This window comes from Terrapene carolina, unplaced genomic scaffold (genome assembly GCF_002925995.2).
Source record: "Terrapene carolina triunguis isolate 2854851 unplaced genomic scaffold, T_m_triunguis-2.0 Scaffold113, whole genome shotgun sequence".
NCBI classification, from domain to species: domain Eukaryota; kingdom Metazoa; phylum Chordata; order Testudines; family Emydidae; genus Terrapene; species Terrapene triunguis.
Window position 1 is genome coordinate 16,122,325 of NW_020664464.1, and position 23,009 is coordinate 16,145,333.

The 23,009-nt window shown below is 39.7% G+C and overlaps 1 protein-coding gene across 1 annotated transcript in view; it reads right to left on the bottom strand.

Annotated features, from left to right (window-relative positions):
• The window catches only part of RFX3 (regulatory factor X3), a 221,409-nt gene that overhangs the window by 34,386 nt on the left and 164,014 nt on the right, over window positions 1–23,009 (bottom strand). Inside the window, exons 5-7 of the mRNA XM_026652401.1 lie at window positions 18,001–18,075; window positions 12,640–12,821; window positions 6,167–6,286 (exon numbers count right to left, since the gene is read on the bottom strand). Of these exons, the coding sequence (XP_026508186.1) occupies window positions 6,167–6,286; window positions 12,640–12,821; window positions 18,001–18,075 (377 nt within the window). The remainder of the gene's footprint in view (window positions 1–6,166; window positions 6,287–12,639; window positions 12,822–18,000; window positions 18,076–23,009) is intronic.

Here is a 23,009-nt window from a genome sequence, read left to right on the forward strand (position 1 = left end):
CGCCGCGTTCCCTCAAAGGCACACAGCCCCGCCCCCCAGCGCTGCCGGGCAGCATGCTAAGGCTGCAGGGGATGGGGGGAGCCAGGAAGGGGCTTTGGCTGCCGAGGCCCCAATGCGAGCGGCGCTCGGCCGCCCTGTCAGCCGCTTTTCGGTCGATAAATAGCCGACCAAGGGGAAATCCCGGACATTTTTAGATTTTTAGAAATCCCCCCCAGACGGCTATTTAAAGAACGAAAAGCCGGACATGTCCGGGGAAATCCGGACGTATGGTAGCCCTACCCAAATCCTTTAATAACTTACTGTATACACAAAAACCTACAGCTAATGTACAGATATCTGAAAAATATTTAGATGTTTTTAGTACTCTCTGGTGAGTGGATCGGTTCAGAGGTTATGCTAACTGTTAAATAGTATTTGAAGAGCTGTAACCGTCCTGCAAGTGCACTGTTGCACATCTACAATGAACCCCCAAGAAGTGACCTGGCGACCTTATTAGAAATGCATCCATTTGCAACCAAAGGCAAGAAAACATTAGACAGTCTAAAGAATGTGAACTTTCTTTGATGAAAACAACTTTAAAAATCTCTCATCAGTTCAATGCCCAGAACAGAAGTTAATTATAGCTAAGATGAAAATGAGAATCACAAGACAACAATGAACAAATGAGGGTTCCAACACTTAGCAAAGCAACAACCAGTGTTGAGACATATCTATCTGGCTGGAAGCCAAAGCAGAGCTAAATCATTTTTAGATCATGATGTTACATCAGCTCTACAACTGCACAGTCCAAACACCTGGGCTTGTTTAAAAGGAAACTGAAGGCTCTTTTCTTAAACACTAAATTGGGAAGCTGATTAGTATTATAATATCTGAATTTCTTTAACATTGCTGTAGAGATTGTATTATAACCAAACTATAGCATAGTTCTATAGATTGCAAAATTTTTATAGATTTTGATGCATTATACTGTTTTTTTGAGAAAAGAATAATGTTACACTTCCATATTTTTTAGTGTAGTTTATAAGGCCAAACTGTTTTAAAAGGGTCCATAAAGCTACAGGAAGAGAAGCTACAGACTGATAAATTGGTTGTGTTAGCAATTAGGCAGTGTAATAGCCTGGATATGATTTGGCTACGAATTTAAAATAATATGGATAAGATAGAGGAGTCAAGAATGGTCTCTTTACATTTATGTCCCAGAGAATGATATGAATGAATTTCTACAAGTAGCAAACACTTTGAGTTAAGTAATCAGAAAATCCAAGGAGAGAGGTGATGGAAAAGATGTTATCTTTGGATCAGACAAAAACAAAATAAAAACAAGTTTTCTGTGCACTGAGACAGGGATAGAAAACACAGAGCAGGCATAATTAGTTGATACCTCCAAAAGTTCAAAGAAGCATTTGAAATTATCCTTGGAAGGTACAGGAGGTAGACAACAGCAATTTTACTTGTGGAAACGGAGTCCATACCATATTGAATCACACTGGAAACATGCAATGGTTATTGTACTAAGGAAGAATGCTCCCACCCCTCCCGCCCGGAAAGGACACCTGCTTAAATATTAATTTTCCCTAGAGTGAGACAGATGACTCAAAACAGAATATATTATTGTACATTAAATTAAAAGGATTCAACAGGCTATATCAGAGGTGGGCAAACTATGGACACTCCTGTCTGGCCCCTGAGCTCCTGGGAGACTCGCCCCCAGCCCCTCCCCTGCTGTTCCCCCTCCCCCGCAGCCTCAGCTCGCCCTGCCGCCGGCGCAACACTCTGGACACGCAGCTGCAGAGCCGGGGCAGCGCAGCTGCAGAGCCAGGGCCTGACCCGCTGCTCTGTGCTGTGCTGGCTCCCACCGGGAGGCATGGCTGTAGCGCTGCCAGCCACCGGTGCTCCAGGCAGCTCAGTAAGGGGGTGGGGAGCGGGTGGATAGAGGGCAGGGGAGTTCGGGGTGGTGGTCAGGGGGCGGGGGTGTGGATAGAGGGCGGGGTGGTCAGAGGGCGGGGAACAGGGATTGAATGGGGGCAGGGGTCCTGGGGGAGCAGTCAGGAATGAGAGGAGGGTTTGGATGGGGTGGCAGGGGGTAGTCAGGGGCAGAGGTTCCGGGGGCTGTCAGGGGACAGGGAATGCGGGGGTTGGATGAGGCAAGAGTCCCGGGGGGGCCATCAGGGGGCGAGAAGCAGGAGAGGTTGGATAGGGGGTGGGGCCAAGCCATGTCTGGCTGTTTGGGGAGGCACAGCCTCCCCTAACTGGCCCTCCATACAATTTTGGAAACCCAATGCTGCCCTCAGGCCAAAAAGTTTGCCCACCCTTGGGCTATATGATGAGCCAAGCAGAGCTAAGGGAGAACTTGACAGTAGGGCTACGTCTACACTTCGAGTTGGGAGTGTGATCCCTCACTCAAAGAGACATACATTTGCTAGCTCTCATCAAGTTGGCATATGAAAAACAGAATGTAGTCGCAGCAGTGTGAGTGGCAGAAGGGACTAGCCACCGAGAGTAGGTGCCTACGGTCTCAGATAAGCACATACTCGGGGCAGCTTAGCCTGTCCTACAGCTCATACTGCCATGGCTATCTTTATTTTTAGCATGTCTCCTCTGATGTATTAATAGAGAGCAATCATATTTCCCCTCAGCCTTCATTTGATTAAGTTAAACAAGCCATGCTCCTTGAGTCTCCTCTCCTAAGGTCTCCTCTCCATTCCTCTAATCATCCTACTAGTCTTTCTATGCACCAATTCTGCAACAAAAATTCTGCACCAAAATATTATAAATTCTGCACCAAATGTGGCCCAGGAGCCCCCTTCCCCCTCCCCATGTGCCCCTGAAGCCCCCCTACCTGCTGTCCCAACATGGCCCTGCCACCCCCCATCCCCATGTGACCCTGGAGCCCCCTCCCATTCAGCCCCGGCTCAGTGCTGTCAACCCACTAGCTCCTAACCTGCTCCCCAGTCTGTCCCCCCACTAGCCCTTCTGAACCCCAGTCTGTGACTCCTTAGCAGCCCTGTGTGCCCCACTCTGCCTCCATAGGCAGGCTGCTGTGATGAAGACAGCTGGCTGCTAGCTGTTACTGCCAGTCAGCCAGCTGTTCTGGTGCCACTGCAGCCTCTGCTGGGTGAAAGGTGGAACTGAAGCACTTCTTGGGCAGAATGTATTTTCTGCAGAAAAAAAATTTCTGTACTGGACATGAATTCTGCATGTGCGCAGAGGCGCAGAATGCCCCCAGGAGTATAAGATGCTTAGGATTCAAGCAGGTAGTTATTGTGATCTGAGAAAGACGAATTTGATTTTTGGAATGAAAGCAAAATTGGTCTTCAGAACTACTTTATCATGATGGAAAATGAAGTATTTACTCCTGGGGGAATTCTGCACCCCTGCAGATGTGCAGAATTCATGTCCCCTGCAGATTTCTTTGCTTCCCCACAGAAAAATGACTTTCTGACATGAAAGCAACAAGAGCAGTCATGCGACTCTCCCCAGCAGTATGTTTTGGGTGCCCAGGGCAGCTGGCAGAGAGGTAAATCACTGTAGGGCAGGAGGCAGGACTGGGGAAGACCTGGCTGGTGGCTCCCACCCTGTGCCATGCTCAGCTGCTAGTCCTGGCTGGGCTTGAAAGGACTTCCTCTTCCCCTGCACGACATCTGGGGCCGGGTCAGACCCACCCCCAGATTTCACCCCAGGCTGCACAAAGCTCTGCAAACACCTCCTCTCCCCCTGCTTCCTGCACCTATCACTCTTCAGCTGCAGGGGAAGGGATCACTGTATGGGGAGCTTCTCCCCCACCTGCCTAACCCCCATGCATCCACCCTGCCACCAAGGCTCACCCCCCCGCACCCAGAACCCCCCCTGCCAAGCCCCACTCCCCCTGCACCTGGACCACCCCAATGAGCCACCTGCACCAGATCCCCACCCCACTGAGCCCCAACCAGCTGTACTCACCCTACTGAGCCCCACTCCCCTACCACTGAACCCCCCCACACCCAGACCCCCCTGCCAAGCTCTATCCCCCCCACACCCAGACCTCCCCCAAGTGAGCCCCAACCACCTTCACCTAGACCTCTACTGCAGAGTCCCATTACCATTGCACCCAGAACCCCCCGACAAGCAACTGTGTATCCAGATTTCCCCCTGCACCCAGATCCACCCTGAGCTGCCCGCACCCAGATTGCCCCCCACACAACCCTCTCTACCCACACCTGGATCCCCCCACACTAAGCCCCTCCACTCTTGGATCCTGCCAGGTTGAGCCTGCCTGCCCACACCTAGTGCACCTGGCACAGAGGGGTAGGGCCCTGGGTTGTTTCTGGGACAGGCACGGTCCTTGTGCTGTGTCAGGGTTGGGTGCAGCCTCACCGCTGAGTCCGTGTCCTGGGGGGAGGAGGGGGGGGGGAGCTGCAGAGTGATCTCCCACCTCTGTGTAGCCAGTGGCCTGTGGCCCCCAATGCCATGCTGGAGCCTCCACATTTATTTGACAAATAAAATTTGCAGAATTTTGCAGAATTTTAAAATATTGTGTGCAGAATTTTTAGGCACATCATTTTTTATTTTTTTGGCGCAGAATGCCCTCAGGAGTAAGTATTGTAGCTCAATGGGCAATGATCTTGTCTCCAGTGCTATCTGAACTGACATTATAGCTTTGAGACTAAAGATGGATTTTAGGTCCTGACTGTTTTTGAGACAACAAAAAATGTTTGAGTACACTGTATGGGATTGCTTCTCTTTCTGTAGTGCTTGTGAGATGTCTTTGTTGACTTCCTGAGTTTTTTTGGATTCCTTGATTTCAAAGATATCAAATATTTCCTTTTGTAGTATCACGTCAGCCTATCAAATATATATGTATTTGTCTTGATTTGTCCCTAGAACCCACACATCTAAGGCAGTCTTTTTCAAACATATGCAAATCTCTGCAGTCTCTCTCTGCCATCTTGGGTCCTTGTGGTTACATACTCCAAGGGAAGACAGATGGTTTTACTGCCACCTCCCTTCCTTGGAATTTTCCAGTGAATGGAACTGCTTTAAATTACAGTTGGGATTCCACAGAAGCACTACTAGTGGCAGCTGCTGAGAGAAAACATTTAATCAAAGCATACATAGATGACATTGGTCATGTCGGTTCCGGGCCAGCACCTCCCCTTTTTTTTGGTAGGGATGATACACTATGTTTCCTGTTGCAAAGGGGAAGTCAATCCCAGGCTAAATCGGATCCATTGCCTTATAAGGCCACATACAAGATATAATAGTAAAATATGAACAATGGAGTTTGAAATTCAAAGTATTTTATCAGATTTAATCAATTTGGGAGAAAATAATCCAAAAGATTGTGCAGGTGATAAATTTCAAAACAACTATATTATACTTTGTTTTTAGTATTAATATTTGCAACTTTACCATTGTCTTTTGGAACATTTTGGCTAACTTGTATCTGGAAACTTCAGAACAAACTAAACAGAAGTTCAATTCTGATCTCATTAGAAGTCGAATTTTAAAGATTAATAAACAAGAATACAGTGTTTTAAGGAATATATCAGGACCATCTCTTGCAGTCTTTTAAACCTTTTTTCTTTTTTTGAGGAAATTCAAAGTTTAATGCAAATTATCTATAAATCAAGAAACAATCCTGATACTTCTATAATTTTTTTAGCAAAGTACTTAACACATTGTGGGAAAGAACTCACACCCAAACCTTTTTCTAACAAAGTACGGTGTAAATCTAGCCTGATTTGTCCCCAATGACAGGAATAGAACACAGGTCTCCTGATGCCCACTCTGATGCCCAGTACACTACATTGTATCACACAGCTTCTCCTTACAATACCCGTTTAAAATACCAATGGGGGAGAAAAAAAACCCATATGCAAAGATACCATCTCCATGCAAGAATAACAGTATCTATTTAGTGGGTCAGAATGGCAAATAAGTCTTTTATATTAAAAAGCACATAAATAAGCATCCCACACTCCTTTAAAAAAGCAAAAGACAACGTTACTCCCTTTTGCTGCAAAATGTATGCATACTAGAGAGGTTTATTAACTACTTAATATAGACAAGTAATTTCCAAAAATGCTGATAGGAGTTTGGCATCACATTTAAACAATCCTCCCAGGTTTCAAGTGCTAGAAATATGAAAAAATGTTTATTTAATATAGTTACAATTTCCACACTGTACCTCTGTTTCTGCTGCATGGGTTGTTGTCTCATAGCCATATATTGCATGTCCTCTTGTAGCCGATTAAGAGGAGAATCTGGCTTGACACGAATCCCATAGTAATGATATTTGGAGTTCCCCCTTTACGAAAGAATAAGAATTAATGGGAAAAGGTTGATCAAACAAAAATTATTTGTCAGACTGTTTTTTTTCTTTAAAGTCTTACAATTTACCTCTAATGGAAAATAGGGTGCAGAAATTGGACCTGATTCTCCTCTCCAATTTCTCCTCCTGATTCACCAATTTTATACTTGTATAATACCATTGGGTTCATAAGATCACCTCCTCTCCCTTACATCAGTGTAAACCAGGAGTATCAGGCCCAATAAATGCCCCTTAAATTGACTCATATGCAGAGACAATAATCAATACTATCCGGATCCAAAAGATCCATAATAAATCTGTCGGAAAAAACCTTGACAAAGTAAATTTGGTAATCTAAAGTTTCAACTAAACTTCAATGTCAGTGATCTCAAGAAACTTGATCTAATGGTCTTTGTTTTAATTATATATATATATATATCTCACACACACACACACACACAGTGGCGAGCTGGAACCTGTTCGCACCAGTTCACGCGAACCGGTTGTTAAAGGGGTGGGCAAACTCTGGCCCGCGGGACCATCCTGTTGGCCCGCCTGAGCTCCCGGCCGGGGAGGCTCTCCCTGCCCCTCCCCCGCCTTCCCCCCTCTTGCAGAAACTGGCGGCAGCACTCTGGACCCCTCCTGGGCAGCTCAGCAGCTCCTGCCGCTTTGAGTGGCATGGTAAGGGGGTGGGGCTGCGAGCTCCAGCGAGCCACGCAGCATCCATACACACTGCCCTGAGCAGCATGGTAAGGGGACCGGGCCGGGGCTGGGAGGAGGAGTTGGATAAGGAGCAGGAAACGGTTGGAGGGGGCAGAGGTTCTGGGGGGGGCGGTCAGGGGATGGGGAACGGGGGGTGGTGGTGGTTGGGTAGGCGTGGGAGTTCCGGGGGTCTGTCGGGGTGGTGATGGATGGGGTCGGGGCAGTCAGGGGACAGGGAGCGGGGCCCTGGGTGGCAGTTAGGGTGGGGCGTCTCGGGCTTGTACTCACCGGGCAGCGCTTAATAACCGGTTCCCTACCGGGTCGTCGTCGGCACTTCGGGGGCGGGTCGTTCACTCACTCTGGGTCTTCAGTGGCACTGAAGGACCCGCTGCCAAAATGCCGCCAAAACGGAGCGAGTGAAGGACCCGCCGCCGAAGTGCCGCCAAAGACCCAGTAGGGAACCGGTTATTAACATTCTGGCAGCTCATCACTGTATATATATATATAGTAAAACTTTTAAGCATAACATGATATTTTTACAGAGACTTGAAATCACATAATTTTTGAAACAGAACAAAAATAGGAAAACATATTGTTCATGTGAATAAAACAACAGTGAAATCCTGTCATTACTGATTTTGAAAAATATTTTATAAGCCATTATTTGTATTCTTCAACAATATATCTTTCAGATGGTAAGGCTTAAGTTATAAATCAGAACTTTGTGAAAAACTGCCATTGCTGACAGGAAGAGAAAAAAATGCTGTGGAAATGGGGAATTTCTACCTGAAGCAAATTCACAATTTTGGACAGAAACAGAACAATTATATAGTTAATATTAGTTTGCAAATACTGATGAAAATATCAGTTTTTCCATATGCGAATGTTAGTAAAGAGAATATCAGTACTTGTACTTTTGCATAGCACTAAATATAGTAAGTTCACTATCAGTGTTCTTTCAGTTTTCTTCCTTCCAGAGACAAAAGCAAGGACTTTTTAAAGTTTCAGTAGACCTTTACCATATAGTGCCAGATCTTTGAGTGCAGCCATAACACAGAGTGCAAGGCAGCAGATGGTGTGCTAAGATAACTTACAGCTTGTCATAAACATATAGCTAAGGGTAGCATAAAATCCCTCCTTTATCTGTAAAGGGTTAAGAAGCTCAGATAACCTAGTTGGCACCTGACCAAAAGGACCAATAAGGGGAGAAGATACTTTCAAATCTGTGGGGGAAGGTTGTTTGTTTTGTCTCCTTGTGTGTTCTCTCTGGGTCAGCGAGGAACCAGGGCAGGGAAAATACATCTCCCTAAGCCATATCTGAACTAAGCATCCAATATTACAGAAATAGTAAGTAATAGCAAGGAAATGCGTTAGATTATCTTTTGTTTTAGCTTGTGAATTTTCCCTGTGCTAAGAGGGAGGTTTATCCCTGTTTTTGTAACTTTAAAGTTTTGCCTAGAGGGGAAATCCTCTGTGTTTTGAATCTGACTATCCTGTAAATTACCTTCCATCCTGATTTTACAGAGGTGCTTCTTTTACTTTTTCTTTATAATAAAGTTCTGTTTTTTAAGAATCTGATTGGGTTTTTAGTGTCCTAAAAACCCAAGGGTCTGTTCTGTGCTCACCTGGCTTACCCTCAAGCCTCCCCAGGAAAGGGGGTGAAGGGGCTTTGGGGGATATTTTGGGGAAACAGGAACTCCAAGTGATTCTTTTCCTGAATCTTTATCTAACTCACTTGGTGGTGTCAGCAGTACTCATCCAAGGACAAGGAAGGATTTGTGCCTTGGGGAAGTTTTTAACCTAAGCTGGTAGAAATAAGCTTAGGGGGTCTTTCATGCGGGTCCCCATATCTGTACCCCAGAGTTCAGAGTGGGGAGGGAACCCTGACAAAGAACCCCTTTGTACTGCCCTCATCTTGGTGTTGCTTTATAGATGGCTGTTTCAGCTTTAGGTGTCTTCTAACTTTTGTTGGCTTTCAATGGCAACTGGGGATGAAAAAAACATCTGAGGATAATTGTTGTGTAGGAAATGTCCCAGTCACACCTCCTTTTCTGCAGTCATACCCGCTCATTCCTGCTATGCCAGTAATAAAGAGTTTGTGTGGCATATGCATTCCTATTTTGGCATTGCACCACTATAACAAAGTTTCTGTTACCCTGACATTAGATTAGCTAGGGTTATATGCACTTTTGTTGGCTGAAAACTTTGGTCATCTCCTAGGAAAATATTGCAAGAATTTAGTGTCCTGAGCAAGACTCCACATACTGGATGACCTCCCTCCACTTGAAGAAGGACACATAGTGCTACATTAGAAGCCTTGTTTTAAAGAATTTAAGTAGTAAATTGAAGCTATTAATGTTTTTAAAGTGATTGCAGGGGGTTCTTCTTTTCATGGAGGATATGAAATAGCAGCTAATGAAGAATAGTGGGCAGGATCTATGACCTCACCACCCTTCTGAAGTGATGGCATTGTGTATCTAATACTGTCAGAGCTAAGAAGTATTAGCTCTCTGCTGCTTGGTTTATACAGCTCTTTAGTTTTATATAAGATCTATGAAATCAAAGAGACACTTTGCTGTGCCTACTGTGGCAATTCCTGAAATTTGTAAGAATTTACCAAATATTTCAGTGACGTCCTTATAGCAGTATCTATTGAACTATATACAATGGAAAAAAGCCCATGTGTATGGATTCTACAATATCCTAAAGGCTGTGTGCTGTTAAAACTGAACTGGCAGGGCTTACCCGGAGCTGCTGAAAGTTACAAATTTTCTAACAATCCTGATGAAGGCTGCAAAATGCTGTCCCTGTTTCTATGGAAATAGATTATAAACAGGTAAAAAGGGGCTTTAAAATAATCAGTAAATCATCATGGACCAGGCTGTGATACCTGTACTGATGATGAATAGTACCTTATACCATGTGTAGTCCAACTGACTTCAATTGGACTATGTGTGAAGTAACATATTACTCAGGATGAGTAAGTGTGTCATAATCTGTTCCTGGACATGTGTAAGCTCAATGTACTTGATTATACCCATGCACACACACACACTAGTGCACATGTACACACACTTATGCATTTAAAATTACCTGATATACAGTAACGCAAACAGGAGCAACCCGTAATCAAATGTTGTTAGAACTTTTGCAGCGTTCAGTGGCTTAGGTTGAGCAAGGCTAACAATATTAAAGGCACCAATGCTCCTAGAGGCTTCGGGCTTGTCAGTCTGTAATAATTTTGGTCCCAGACTTCACACTTTTTAAGCACACATGAACCCCTGCACCTGTATGGAGCCCTACTGCCTCCAATAGGGCTGAGCACAGAGGCAGTAGTCTGCCCGTGTATAGTCAAATGCAGGATTGGGGCCTTTGTAGAAAAACATTCTAAGTACAAACAACATTTTAATGTGTTTTTAAACCTATGGAACTAGTGTTTTTCTCCTTATTAAAAAAAAAAGGATAACATTTTTTGGCCCATATTGGGGCTTATAAGACTGGATACAAACTGATGGATGAAATAAGATTTCAGAACGCTTAAGAAAATAATGATCAACAGCTGGACATGGTCAATATCTTAGCATGACACGATGATAATCTACCCTAAATGACCAACACAACTGCCCCTACACATTCTCTTCTTTCACTCTAACTGCCACCTGTGACCTACAAAACAACAATGGTAGACACTACAGCATAGAGGTGGAGAGCTCTTTCTGATGCAGCTGATAGTAGACATCTCTGTATGACTATGGCTAAAGCTAAGAAACTCTCATCAGTGACTGGACAACATAGTTATGACCAGACAAAACTGTTCTGTGCAGCAGTAATTCAAATGCTCCCTCTCAGTTAACGTTTTGAGCATAGCTTGGCACAAGGAGTTTACCATCTGTATTTTACAGACAAAAGTGACAATAGTGCACCAGTGAGAGGCATCCACTAGATCAGTAGCAAAATATAAATGAGACAAATGGATGTGCTGGGAAGATGTAGAGTGCAATGGACAAAATGGACCAGGCTCCTCATGGCTAGTAAAATCCAGTTATCCTTAAATAAGTTGCAGTTATGTCTTTCCTCAAGAAACTGCCACCTCACAACAGTGCCAATTACTACCTTATCTTGAACCCTTTTAATGGTGGAGATGATTTAAGATTATTAGATGATTGTAGTGATATATGGATTTTTTTTTAATTTCCCAAATTATTTTCAATTTTCTTTTAAGACTGGGTGTGGTGTAGAAAATACTTGATTGACAAACTCCTTTTGGTAATAGGGAAAAAAGGTCTGGTGTATGTGAAAGTTTTATTAGCTCTGTCAGCAGCCTTTGATACCACTGACAACATGCTGCTGCTGTCCTGGTATCTGGAAGGACTGGACAAGGAAACAAGAAATGGAAAAAATCTTGAACTATTCAGCTCTGTGGAACTTGCTAATAACATGTGTAAGTGTGCATCTGTATACATTTAAAAGATTTAAACACATTTTCTGTTGGTCTTGCTCAATACACTATTTTCAAATTCTCATTTATTGGTTTAATCAAAATTATTTCTTTTTTCAAAGCAAATAATGGACAAGTTTCAAATTTCAAAACTCACCAATTTTGTTAGCTCCCCGTTTAAAAAAAGACCGTGATTAGAAATCTTTGTTCCCTTACTCTCCTTTAACTCAAACATGGCTAAAGGGTCCCTAAAGGCTCACATTTACAAAAAAATTAATAATAAATATTTTTCCTTCAGACAGAACAAGCATGGAACCAGGGCTTTGGAGCGGAGCCCGGAGCTGGAGCGCGGAGCAGCTCCGGAGCAGTGGAGCTGCGGGTTTTTGCCTGGAGCTGGAGCAGAGCCGGAGCACAGCTCCGAAGCCCTGCATGGAACATTTCAGCCTAAGAGGTAAGTGTTTGGAAAAGCTGTGAATGAGTGAATGGAATCTACTATAAGGCTTTAACTGTAGCCCACTACACTGGGTAAACATAGGGGGAAAAAACTCCTCTATTTTTACACTTAGTGTCCCTCATATTACTTATCATACCATACTGAAATATCACTGCATGAAATAAAAACAGTAACGACAATTTATAAATAAGGAATTGAAGCTATTTTGTAATTAAGCTGTAGAATCATGGCAGCATTAAATAACAGTCCCTTATAACAAACAAAAAAAATCAGTTGATAAAAATATTCATCTACATTAAAATCACTCATTTATTTTTATATGGAAAGGCAGAACACCCCTATTACCGCATATGTAATGATCAATCATCACTTTGTGCTCAGCATATACTTAAATTAAGTATTGGATGAAAAATAAACAAATATAATTAGATTTTTAACTCATAAGAAATATAGTAATTATTCTCCATCTCATGCATAGTTTCCAACCGACAGCCTATATTATATTTGTATTGCTATAAATCTGTTGTGTATGTTTCAGAATTAATAAGTGATTTCAGGACAAGGAGAAATGTAATGGGTTTTTGTAACAACTTGACACAGTTTGACATTACATGAGAAATTGATAGACAAACATTTTAACATTTAAGTAATGTTTTCTTTCAGCTTGTTTAGTGTATCATGTACAAGGTTCATGATCACAATGATCACTACACTCTCTCTATGCTATAATCTAAGATCTGATTGTTTTACACAGACCTGGTTCCTAGTCTCCTGGTCCGTAGCCCCATGAAAATTGACCTTATGAGTTTTCCAAAGGAGGCAGCATTGACTGGGTCCAACTTGTGCTCCTGACAGTGTCGTAAGTAATGATTATAAAGCGTACTTCTGGGGAGACTGACTCCTTCTGCTGTTTCATAGTTGTCTAAGAGCCACTGGAGCTATTTCAAATAGGAGACAGTGAAGAAAAGTAAATTCAGATAATTTCACAATAAACATTTTAGGCTATCATTAACATAGCTGTACAATTCAAAGCTTCTTAATACATTTTGAGATTGCTCTTAACGTCTATTCAATGGTGACTTTTTTCTTCAAATGAAGGCAGTTCTCTTTAGAGGGGTTAGATATGCGATGGTGTCTTTGAGTCTTTCAAAAACACATGGAAATAGCAGAACTCATAACACTTGTGACCTCAGATAGTCCCCATTTCTTAAAGTATTCAAGAGTCCAGTACCACACATTAATTTTCTGTACATTGATCTAGGCTTTGGAGACAAATTGTTAATACTTCAGGGAATTTAACCAATCATAAATGTATTTACATAACCATAGAAAAGAAACTGCTTGTTGGACTGATGGAGAGTCATTTAATCCATCTGCATTATTAGACTATTGTATTGCAGAGAGTTGTTTCGCTTCCCCAGACACTCAGATCAGTTACACTATTTAATTGAACAAGATTTATTCTTTTGTTTTTTAACCGTAAATAAAGAAACAAAAAACAAACACAAGGCAAGGAGCAATCTAGGTGGTGCTAAAATGAACTGATACAACTATTAAAGATTATGGGCCCAATTCTGCTTCCACTGAAGCCAAAAGGAATTTTGTCATTAACTTAAGTGGGAATAGGACTGAATCCCGTGAAAACTCTCTCTCTCTCTAGGTCATTTCATTTAGAACTTTGGTGGGTAATTTTGGAAGCTGGCAGAAAAACACTTACATGCTGAGTACTTCAGTGGCTCTATAGTAAGAGGCACAACTGGTATCTTTTTGGGAATACTCACAACATATCTAATATAAACTGCCACTAACAGATGAGAAAACAAACCAAAAAAAGGCACTTTAGCAAGGTTGATTGCTTGTGTCAGTTTCACTCCGATCCTCCCTCCAGCTTTAACTGAGTAGAAAAATGACAGCGTAAAATAAGAGTATTTTTATATGATGGTTATACTTAAATTGTGTGAAAGTCTGTGGTTTTATTTTTCTAGGGGTTCTGATAATCTTTCATTTGGCTTACCATACCATGGATTTGTATCCCCCAGAATTTTCCTTTGAGTTTTGGGTTTGAATGACCCCAAAAATGTAAACAGGAAATCAGTTGAAATTGCCAAGTTTCACCAGTTTTGATGTCAAAGCCAAGAGCATGATTTCAGTGTGAATCTTTAAATCAGTCAGGTTCATAGATTTTACCAAAAATCTGGTCTTAGTTTTGAGTTTCCAATGAAACTCCAAACCAGGCATGTTTAAAATGATTTCAACCAATGCAACACAATTTTGTTCTGATGCATTAGTTCTCAACAGAAATGTGTAACAAATTTTAATGTAAAATATCAAGGCAAAGCATGAGTAAAATATATGTTAACAACAGCAAAAAGATCAGTTTACTTGATAATACTGTAGTCTGTTGCATTCATTTACTAATAAAGAGTGGTACCACAAACTTTTCAATGATAGGGAAGAGAAAACTTTTGCTAATGTTGAACATAATTAATCATTTAAGACACAGATCTTAAATATTTTAATGTGAAAAAATGTAATTCTGTACTCCTAAAATAGAACGTTCTTAGCTCCTGCCCCCACTCTACAGTCTCTCTCACATTAGTATTCACTAAAATCTAGAGGTATAATTAATGTACTGGACTCTCACCTCTGTTTCAATCAGAGTCATGTGCACTTTGCCAAGTGCAACGAGAACAACAATTCACCCAAGACCTTTTAGAGGCTATCTTCATGTTCTCCTTTTGCATGGAGAACAAAATAGAAAACAAAATTGTAATTCTTTAGTTTATGTTCTATATGAGCTGAGATGGTTTCTATTGTTTTAACTTGCTAGCAGGTAATATGGATGACAGGTAGACAAATACCCACAAGAAGAAATGTCTCTGTGTTTGACTTACTTAAATGGTTCCACGATATAGAGCTATTAGCTAGACTTTTAGACAATTTTGCACTTTAAATAGAATGTAATAAAACAGAGCAGTTTATCATCCTTATTTCAGCTGGTAGATCTAAAATCATTATTTTAAAAAAATACTGAGTCATAGTGTTCACAAATGTATTTTAAATTGGTTGCTTACCATTCTGATATAAAGGCTATGAAAAAATATCGCTGGAAACTTTAACCTTGACCTTGGTTTATTTAAAAAAAAAACTATTTATTTCACTAATTAAGTGACATAAGCATATCTGAGGCTAGAAACCAAGATAATTACATCTTTCAACCTTTGCATTTAATCTCTGTTAATCAGGATAGATTAAGAAGGGTGAACTATTCTTATTTTTCCCTAAGGGAAATACTGATTGACAAAAAAAAAAAAAATGCATTTCCCAATTAACTTCTAAATGTAACATTTGGGATTTTTTTTCCAGATGGATTATAACCTATTAGGATTCATTTTAAGTGCACTTTACTAATGATCTGAATTCTTGACAGATGTTATTTCAACTATAACTTGCATTAGCCAATGTTGGCAGAGCATAATCCAAGATAAGTATAAAACAAGGATTTTTGCTCTAGGGTGGATGTATTTCAGTGGCAAAAGGCATCAAGTGATTATTTGCTAGATTGCAGCCTGGAATTTATTTGCTAGATTGCTGGAAAGAAGAGTGCCCAAGGCTGTATATAATTTTAAAAGGAAAATAATCTACAAACATTATACAGCTATTGTAAACATATTTCTTCAATGCAGAATGAGAATTCTACATCTGAGCTGTTCAGGATTTGAATACTAGCTTGTTGACTAATAGTATTAGTAACATTTAAGGATGGATAAGTATGAAGTGTTTACACAGTAAAAACTGGCAAATTGATTCTGGCTTCACTAAAACTCCGATGTTTATACAACATTAGATTATAAATTGATTAGTCAAGTCAACCTCATGCACAAAGAAATCAGAAAAAGAAAAAAGTAGAGGAGAAATGAAAAACTCACAAAAACGAGCAAGCATCAATAAAGGCAACCACACTCCAGGACGGCTAACAATGGAGGTATAGTACCACAGAAAGCCAAATCAGCAGGCTATTATTTTTGAGAGTTTAAGATTTTGTCATTGATGAATAGAACATTTGTAATGTAAAAGGTAATATTAATGAAATTCACAGCTTTTCAGGCCTGATCCAAAGCCCATTTATATCAAAAGTGTCTCTACTTTGACTTAATGCCCTTTGGCTCAGACCTCTGGAAATCAAAATGAAGGGTAGTTTGAGAAATAGGGAGAAAACAAACAAACATATTAAATTTCTTCCATGTTACACTAATTTGAGACAGGAGTCAAAACAAATAGAGTTTTAAAAATAGGCAAACTATAAAATAAATTCAACCGTTTTCTGTCAACTTCTTACTTGGGTGATTGGGGCTGTCAAGACTATCATGTCAAATAAATATGTTTGTGTCTCCAATACAAAATCAAAGACATAGCCCTAGCCTAATTACATACTGGTCTTTTATTGAAATTTGAAATAATACCCAAATTAAAGGAACAAAAGAAAAAAGTAGTGACATGTTGTGTAATGGGTACATGTAAATATTATTAGCAGAAAGAAATTTGTAAATAGTGCATATAACTATATACGTCTATATGTAAATAATGGAATAAAGTTACCCAAGGTAAACAGCCTATCATCTAGCTCTTGTTAGATATGATGTTAAGATATGATGTGCTTCCATATGGGACTCAAGACAAAGTAACAGCTCTCCATATCTCCAGTTTTAACATGCATTGGCCCGTTGCCAAGGTTATGATCTCTTCAGCATGGTATCTAATTAACCCCGATAATGCAATTTCTAGGCAGCCTTCTATCTTCAAAACAACATTTCTTTTTAACATCCAAGATAGAATTTAAAAGTCTTAATCACATTTACGCTATTCAATCTCTCTCCCCACAATTTTAGCAGTTTCTAAAGTTGTTTTCTCTTCCAGGTGTTTTAGAATCAATCCTCTACTGCTTCTTGCCATCATGAGGGGAAACTTTCACACAAAGCTATTGGTTTTTCAGCTTCAGATTATGGAACTTTTTCAGAACAAAATATATAATTGCTTTGGTTTTATTTCTAAATCATTGTCTACCATCATAAAATCAATAGATATTACAAAAATACTTTTGAAATTGAGATTTAGTTTACTATTCTCCATTTTTGTGGTAGAGAATACAAAAGTGTGATCACAGCATAGAATCAGTTTTGATTAGTAGCCTTAATATGTGCTAAGGAGTGAACATATACAAATGCCAAATAATATAATTTAAATAAAGCAACTTTTACCAGCTGGAAAGACATTTCAGGAAAAACTTGGGCTGGCAATTCATTTTATAATATATACAGTAAATTAGAGATTAAGCTTTGGGCCCTTTTCTCCCTCTATACAAAAGTTACATTTAATATCTTTACCACTATATTTTAAAATGCTGCTTTTATACAGACAACCACTTTAGGCAAAAGTTATTCTTACTGAAAATTCTTATTTTTAGGATTTGTAAATTCAGACCAAATAAAGAGGCACAAAGAGCAACAGATATCTCCAGCTTTCAGAGTAATCAATTGTTTTCATTTTTTCAGCCCATGGAGGCAACAACTTGTATAAGTCATTTAACAGAAATACCAACACCACTTTATGGACCTTCAGCATTCTTTTGTCATTTTCAGTAAACTCATTATTCAGAATAAAGTAATGTGATTCTCTAAAATAATCCAAAAGATATTACATACTCATGCTGCATGCTCCACCCCCCAAAAATTATTATACAGTGCACAGATTCTTTTTAGTAGCCAATTTTATCTTAAATATCACACACACACCCCTCCCCCCCCGGATAATTAAGAATTTTTCAATGATTATTTTCACAATTACATTATTGTGAAACTCAGAATGTGGTAACACCTGGGGACATAATACAGAACGTAGGAAACGATGAACTCAATAATATATATGTATTTAGTGACATTTCACCTGACAAAACATAGCCATGGAAGATGCTGTATAAGATTACAAGTGACTGAGAAGGGAAGATTAAGAGGCAAAAAAAAAAAAAAAAAAGGCAAAAAAAAAAAAAAAGCATTTAGAGATAAATTAAGCATGCAGACAAAGCAGGAGATTAGTTTACATGAAGAAGAGGCAACTTACATGGCTGTTGAGAAGAGAGCTTCTGTGAGTGGACAGACCATCAGACTTTTGCAGTGTCTCAATCGCCATTTCAATCTGATAATAGATGTCATTAAAAAAAGGGCTCAAGACAAGATAGTAATAAAAGGCTGACCAGAGAAACTTTGATAGATTGCTTAAAGTTCAACAGTAATTGCTTAAACTTCAGTCCAGGTTATTGAACAAATTCTATTAACTGCCTGATTCTGGAGTCCCTGTGAAAGCAAAACTCCCAGTAACTTTGGGAGGCATTTTGCTTTTATACATACTGAAGGATCAGGCCCTCAGAAAATCCAATTCACCCTCCTCTCTGCTCAAGAAATAAAACAAGCACAAAATTTATTTCTAAATCACAATGCAAATATCAAAAAACTCTGAACATTCAGTATCTTTAACCAAACGCAGGGGGTGGGGAGGAAAATACAACCCACACACAGGGTCTTGAAGATTTTTTGCCAAGGATATGAGAAAACCCCTTGCATAGTTTGAAGACAGAGATATGAACTAAAGGCAACATTTTTTCTCTTTCTGCACCCAAACACCTAGAGTGAACTCCTAGACGCTCTGAATTGAATGGGAGTTTTGCCATTAGCTTCCATGGAGGCCGGATTTTACTCTTCTTCCCTCACATAGCATTTTTTACTCATCCAAAGATCTCAGTAAAGTTGATGGAAGTTTTGGGTGTGCACATAGTGCAGGTTTCAGCCCTGAGAAAAATATTCTAATTTATTCAGAATAATTTTACCTTTTAAGATGAAAATTATTATTATATATAACCCCTTAAATATACAGCAGTATTATTCCTAATGCAAATGTGTGAAGACCCCCGCCCAGTCTTTTTTTCATAACTTTGGATCTTAATGTCACTTTTGGCTGCTTCCGTAGTAGTGTTATTGAGTAAAATTACAGAGTAATTGTAGTTCTGCATTAAGTGTAACTGTGGCTATGGCAGAGAAAAAACATTGGAAATGACAGAGGCAATGAGATGTAAAATAGAAAAGCTTTCATGGAAACACCTTCCCACACCCACACCCTTTTTTAGAGTTCAGTAAGAGGACAGATAATCATGTTCACTCAGTGTGCAGTAGAAATAGCAAGAAATTAATTAGCCTTGTAAAATTGAAAAAACAAAAACATGACATATTCAAAACTAAGTTTAAAGACACTTCTCTTTTTCCCAAAAGGCAATTTTTATTGAGCCTCCCCCACATTGCCTTACGTATTACAATACTACCCACAGATTTTCCAGTCTAATTTACAAGCAATAGCAGAGTTCATCAATACACATAAGAACTGAAATAGAAAAGATTTCAGATGTCATGTATTAGACTTTACTAGCACACATGCAAAATTAACTTCTCCCTTGTTACAGTAATAATTTTATTGCAACATTAATTAAAAAGGTACTTTTCTTAATCTTTAACATTACATTTCTCTTTCAGACAGTTGTTTTTGTTTTAGAAATGCAAGCCCTTTTTATTCAGGTAAAGTGTTGAAACTAATGTCTGATTACAAAGCAAATGACGTAATTTTGACAAGGCTAAAGAACAAAAAAAAAATTGCTAAATTATGATAATCTAGTCTGCCCTCCTACATAACACAGGTCATAGAGTTTCACCACATAATTCCTGCATCAAGCCTGTGACTTCTGGTTGAGTTAGAGTATTTCATAGATATGTAGATTCCAAGGCCAGAAGGGACCATTGTGATCATCTAGTCTGACCTCCAGTATAACAGAGGCCACATAGCTTCCCTAAAATAATTCCTAGAGCAGATCTTTTAGAAAAACATCCACTCTTGATTGCAAAATGATCTATTATGGAGAATCCATCATGACACTTGGTAAGTTGTTCAAATGTTTAATTGCTCTCACTGTTAAACATGTACGTCTTATTTCCAGTCTGAATTTGTCTAGTTTTAACTTCCAGTCATTGGCTCTTGTTAAACTTTTCTCTGATAGATTGAAGAGCCCATTATTAAATATTTATTCCCAATGTAGGTAATTATAGATTGTAATTAAGTCACTCCTTAACCTTCTCCATGTTAAAATAAACAGATTGAGTTCCTTGAACCTATCATTATAAGGCATATTTTCTAACCTTTTAATCATTCTCGTGACTCTTCTCTGAACCCTCTCCTTTATCAACATACTTCTTGAATTGTGGACAACAGAACTAGATGTAGTTTTCCAGCAGCAGTCGCACCAGTGCCAAAAGACAGAGGTAAAATAATCTCGCTACTCCTACTCGAGATGCCCTTTGTTTAAATGTCTAAGGATTGTATTAGCCCTTTTGGTCATAGCATCGCATTGGGAGCTCATGTTCAGCTAATTTTACATCATGACCCCAAATCTTTTTCAGAGTCGCTGCTTCCCAGGAAAAAGTCCCCCATCCTTTAAGTATGGCTGACATTCTTTGTTCCTAGATGTATACATTTACATTTAGCCATATTAAAATGCAGTTTGCTTGGGCCCAATGTACCAAGCCATCCAGATTTCTCTGCATCACTGACCTGTCCTCTTAATTATTTATCACTCCCACTATTTTTGTGTCATCAGCAAACTTTATCAATGATGATTTTATGTTTTCTTCCAGGTCATTAATAAAAATGTTAAATAGCGGAGGGCCGAGAATCGATCCCTGCGAGATGCCACCAGAAACACACCCATTTGATGATTACATTGTCAGACCTATCAGTTAGCACAGCATTAGCTTTCGTCTAGTACTTCCCTGGTGTTCCAAGACTTATTGAAAATCAACATTAACGATCCAGTAAGCTCCTCAGCTAGCTCTTTTAAAACTCTTGGATGCAAGTTATCTGAATCTGCTGATTTTAAAATGTCTAACTTCAGTAGCTGCTGTTTAATATCCTCTTGAGATACTAATGGAATGGATGCGACATCATCATCTGTTTTTTCCCCCAAATACAGAACAAATATTTATTGAACACTTTTGCCTTTTCTGCATCATTATTGATATTTGGTAATTCTACCATTTCCACTGGACCAATACCATTGTTAGGATTCTTTTTGTTCCTAATATACTTTTTAAAAATTCCTTCTTGCTGTTCTTAACGCTGCTGTCCATAAATTTCTCCGTATGTCCCTTTGCTTCCCTTATCAATTTTCTATAATTCCTAGCTTATGATTTATATTCATTACTAATAATTTCCCCTTTCTTCCATTTGTTATATTTAAAAAAAAAAAATTATAGCTGCTTTCACACCCCTTCTAAACCAGGCTGGGATTTTTTAATCAATATGGTCTTCTTCCTTGATTCTGGCTTTTGGGGGTATGTAGTAAAGTGTTCTTAAAGAATTACCAATCATCATTCAAATTTTTCTGATTAAATTATTCCTCCCAGCTGATCTGGCTCATAATTTTGTTTATCTTTGTGAAGTTGTCTCCTTTAAAGCATGAAATATACATCAACGGTTCTTTGAAAAGGAAGTGGTGCCAGTGAGGTGAGTTAGGCTGACAGGCTGACCTGGGATCAAAGAGGCCTGAAGCAGCAGTGATCATCTCAAGAGAGAATAGCCCCGACTTGAACAGACAGAAGAATTAAACTTGAGAGATTCTCCACAGCAGTAGTGGAGCCTTTAACAGATTATAATGAATTTTGCTAATGCAGACAAAAAAGAAATGGAAGATGGAGAGAGGAATTATTCTAAGCATGGTAGACCAAAAGCCTTTTAAATATATCCTCAAAAGAAATACAAATTATAAAAATAAATTAAAAAATCTTCTCTGAAGAAAATTATCTCTGGAGTCTTCTCTGAGTGTCAACTTTAAATAAAATACAAATAAGCCTTAAAAACCTATTTTTCTTAAAATTGCTCAATTCAATTAAAAAAATAAGCAGAATCAATCACAATCAAAAGTTTATAATTGCTACTAGTCAGAAAACCTGGTGCAACTGAACATCCTTAATATGTCTGAAACCACACAAGGATATACATATTGACTGATTAATATAAACTTTGTTATATTATCATTTTTATATAAGGTATGTACATAACATATTAGGCATTGGTGAATATCCGGAAAGTTTGGGGTTTAGATAAGCATCTAGAAAGTTAAGGTTTTTATCCAAAACCCATTCAAACTTTTAGCCTCAACTCTCCAAACCAGACAACTTTCCCCTATAGGCCTAGGCTTCCCACCTGACATAATCCAGTCTTCTGGGAAGAGGACTGGCGGCTTTCTACTCTCCTTTACTGGCATCTTAAAAGGGTGGCCAACTCATCACTCCCCCCCCCCCCAAAATCCTCCATTAAGCCATCCATTGAGTGTGCCAGTTCTTTCTCTCCCTTCTTCTGCAGAAAGGCTCTAAACTCTCCATTGGGTTTCACTGCTGTTGATTTTTTCACAGTTTGTGGCTAATATATCTAAGAGTACACTACACTCAGAAACACAAATCTTCAAGCTCTCACAGGGATCTGGCTCTGTGCATGCCTCAATCCCAAAGGGAAATGTCATACAATCATAGAATATCAGGGTTGGAAGGGACCTCAGGAGGTCATCTAGTCCAACCTCCTGGACCAATACCCAACTAAATCATCCCAGCCGGGGCTTTGTCAAGCCTGGCCTTAAAAACCTCTAAGGAAGGAGATTCCACCACCTCCCTAGATAACCCATTCCAGTGCTTCACCACCCTCCTAGTGAAAAAGTTTTTCCTAATATCCAACCTAAACCTCCCCAACTGCAACTTGAGACCATTACTCCTTGTTCTGTCATCTGGTACCACTGAGAACAGTCTAGCTCCATCCTCTTTGGAACCCCCTTTCAGGTAGTTGAAAGCAGCTATCAAATCCCCCCTCATTCTTCTCTTCTGCAGACTAAACAATCCCAGTTCCCTCAGCCTCTCCTCATAAGTCATGTGCTCAAGCCCCCTAATCAGTTTTGTTGCCCTCTGCTGGACTCTTTCCAATTTTTCCACATCCTTCTTGTAGTGTGGAGCCCAAAACTGGACAGTACTCCAGATGAGGCCTCA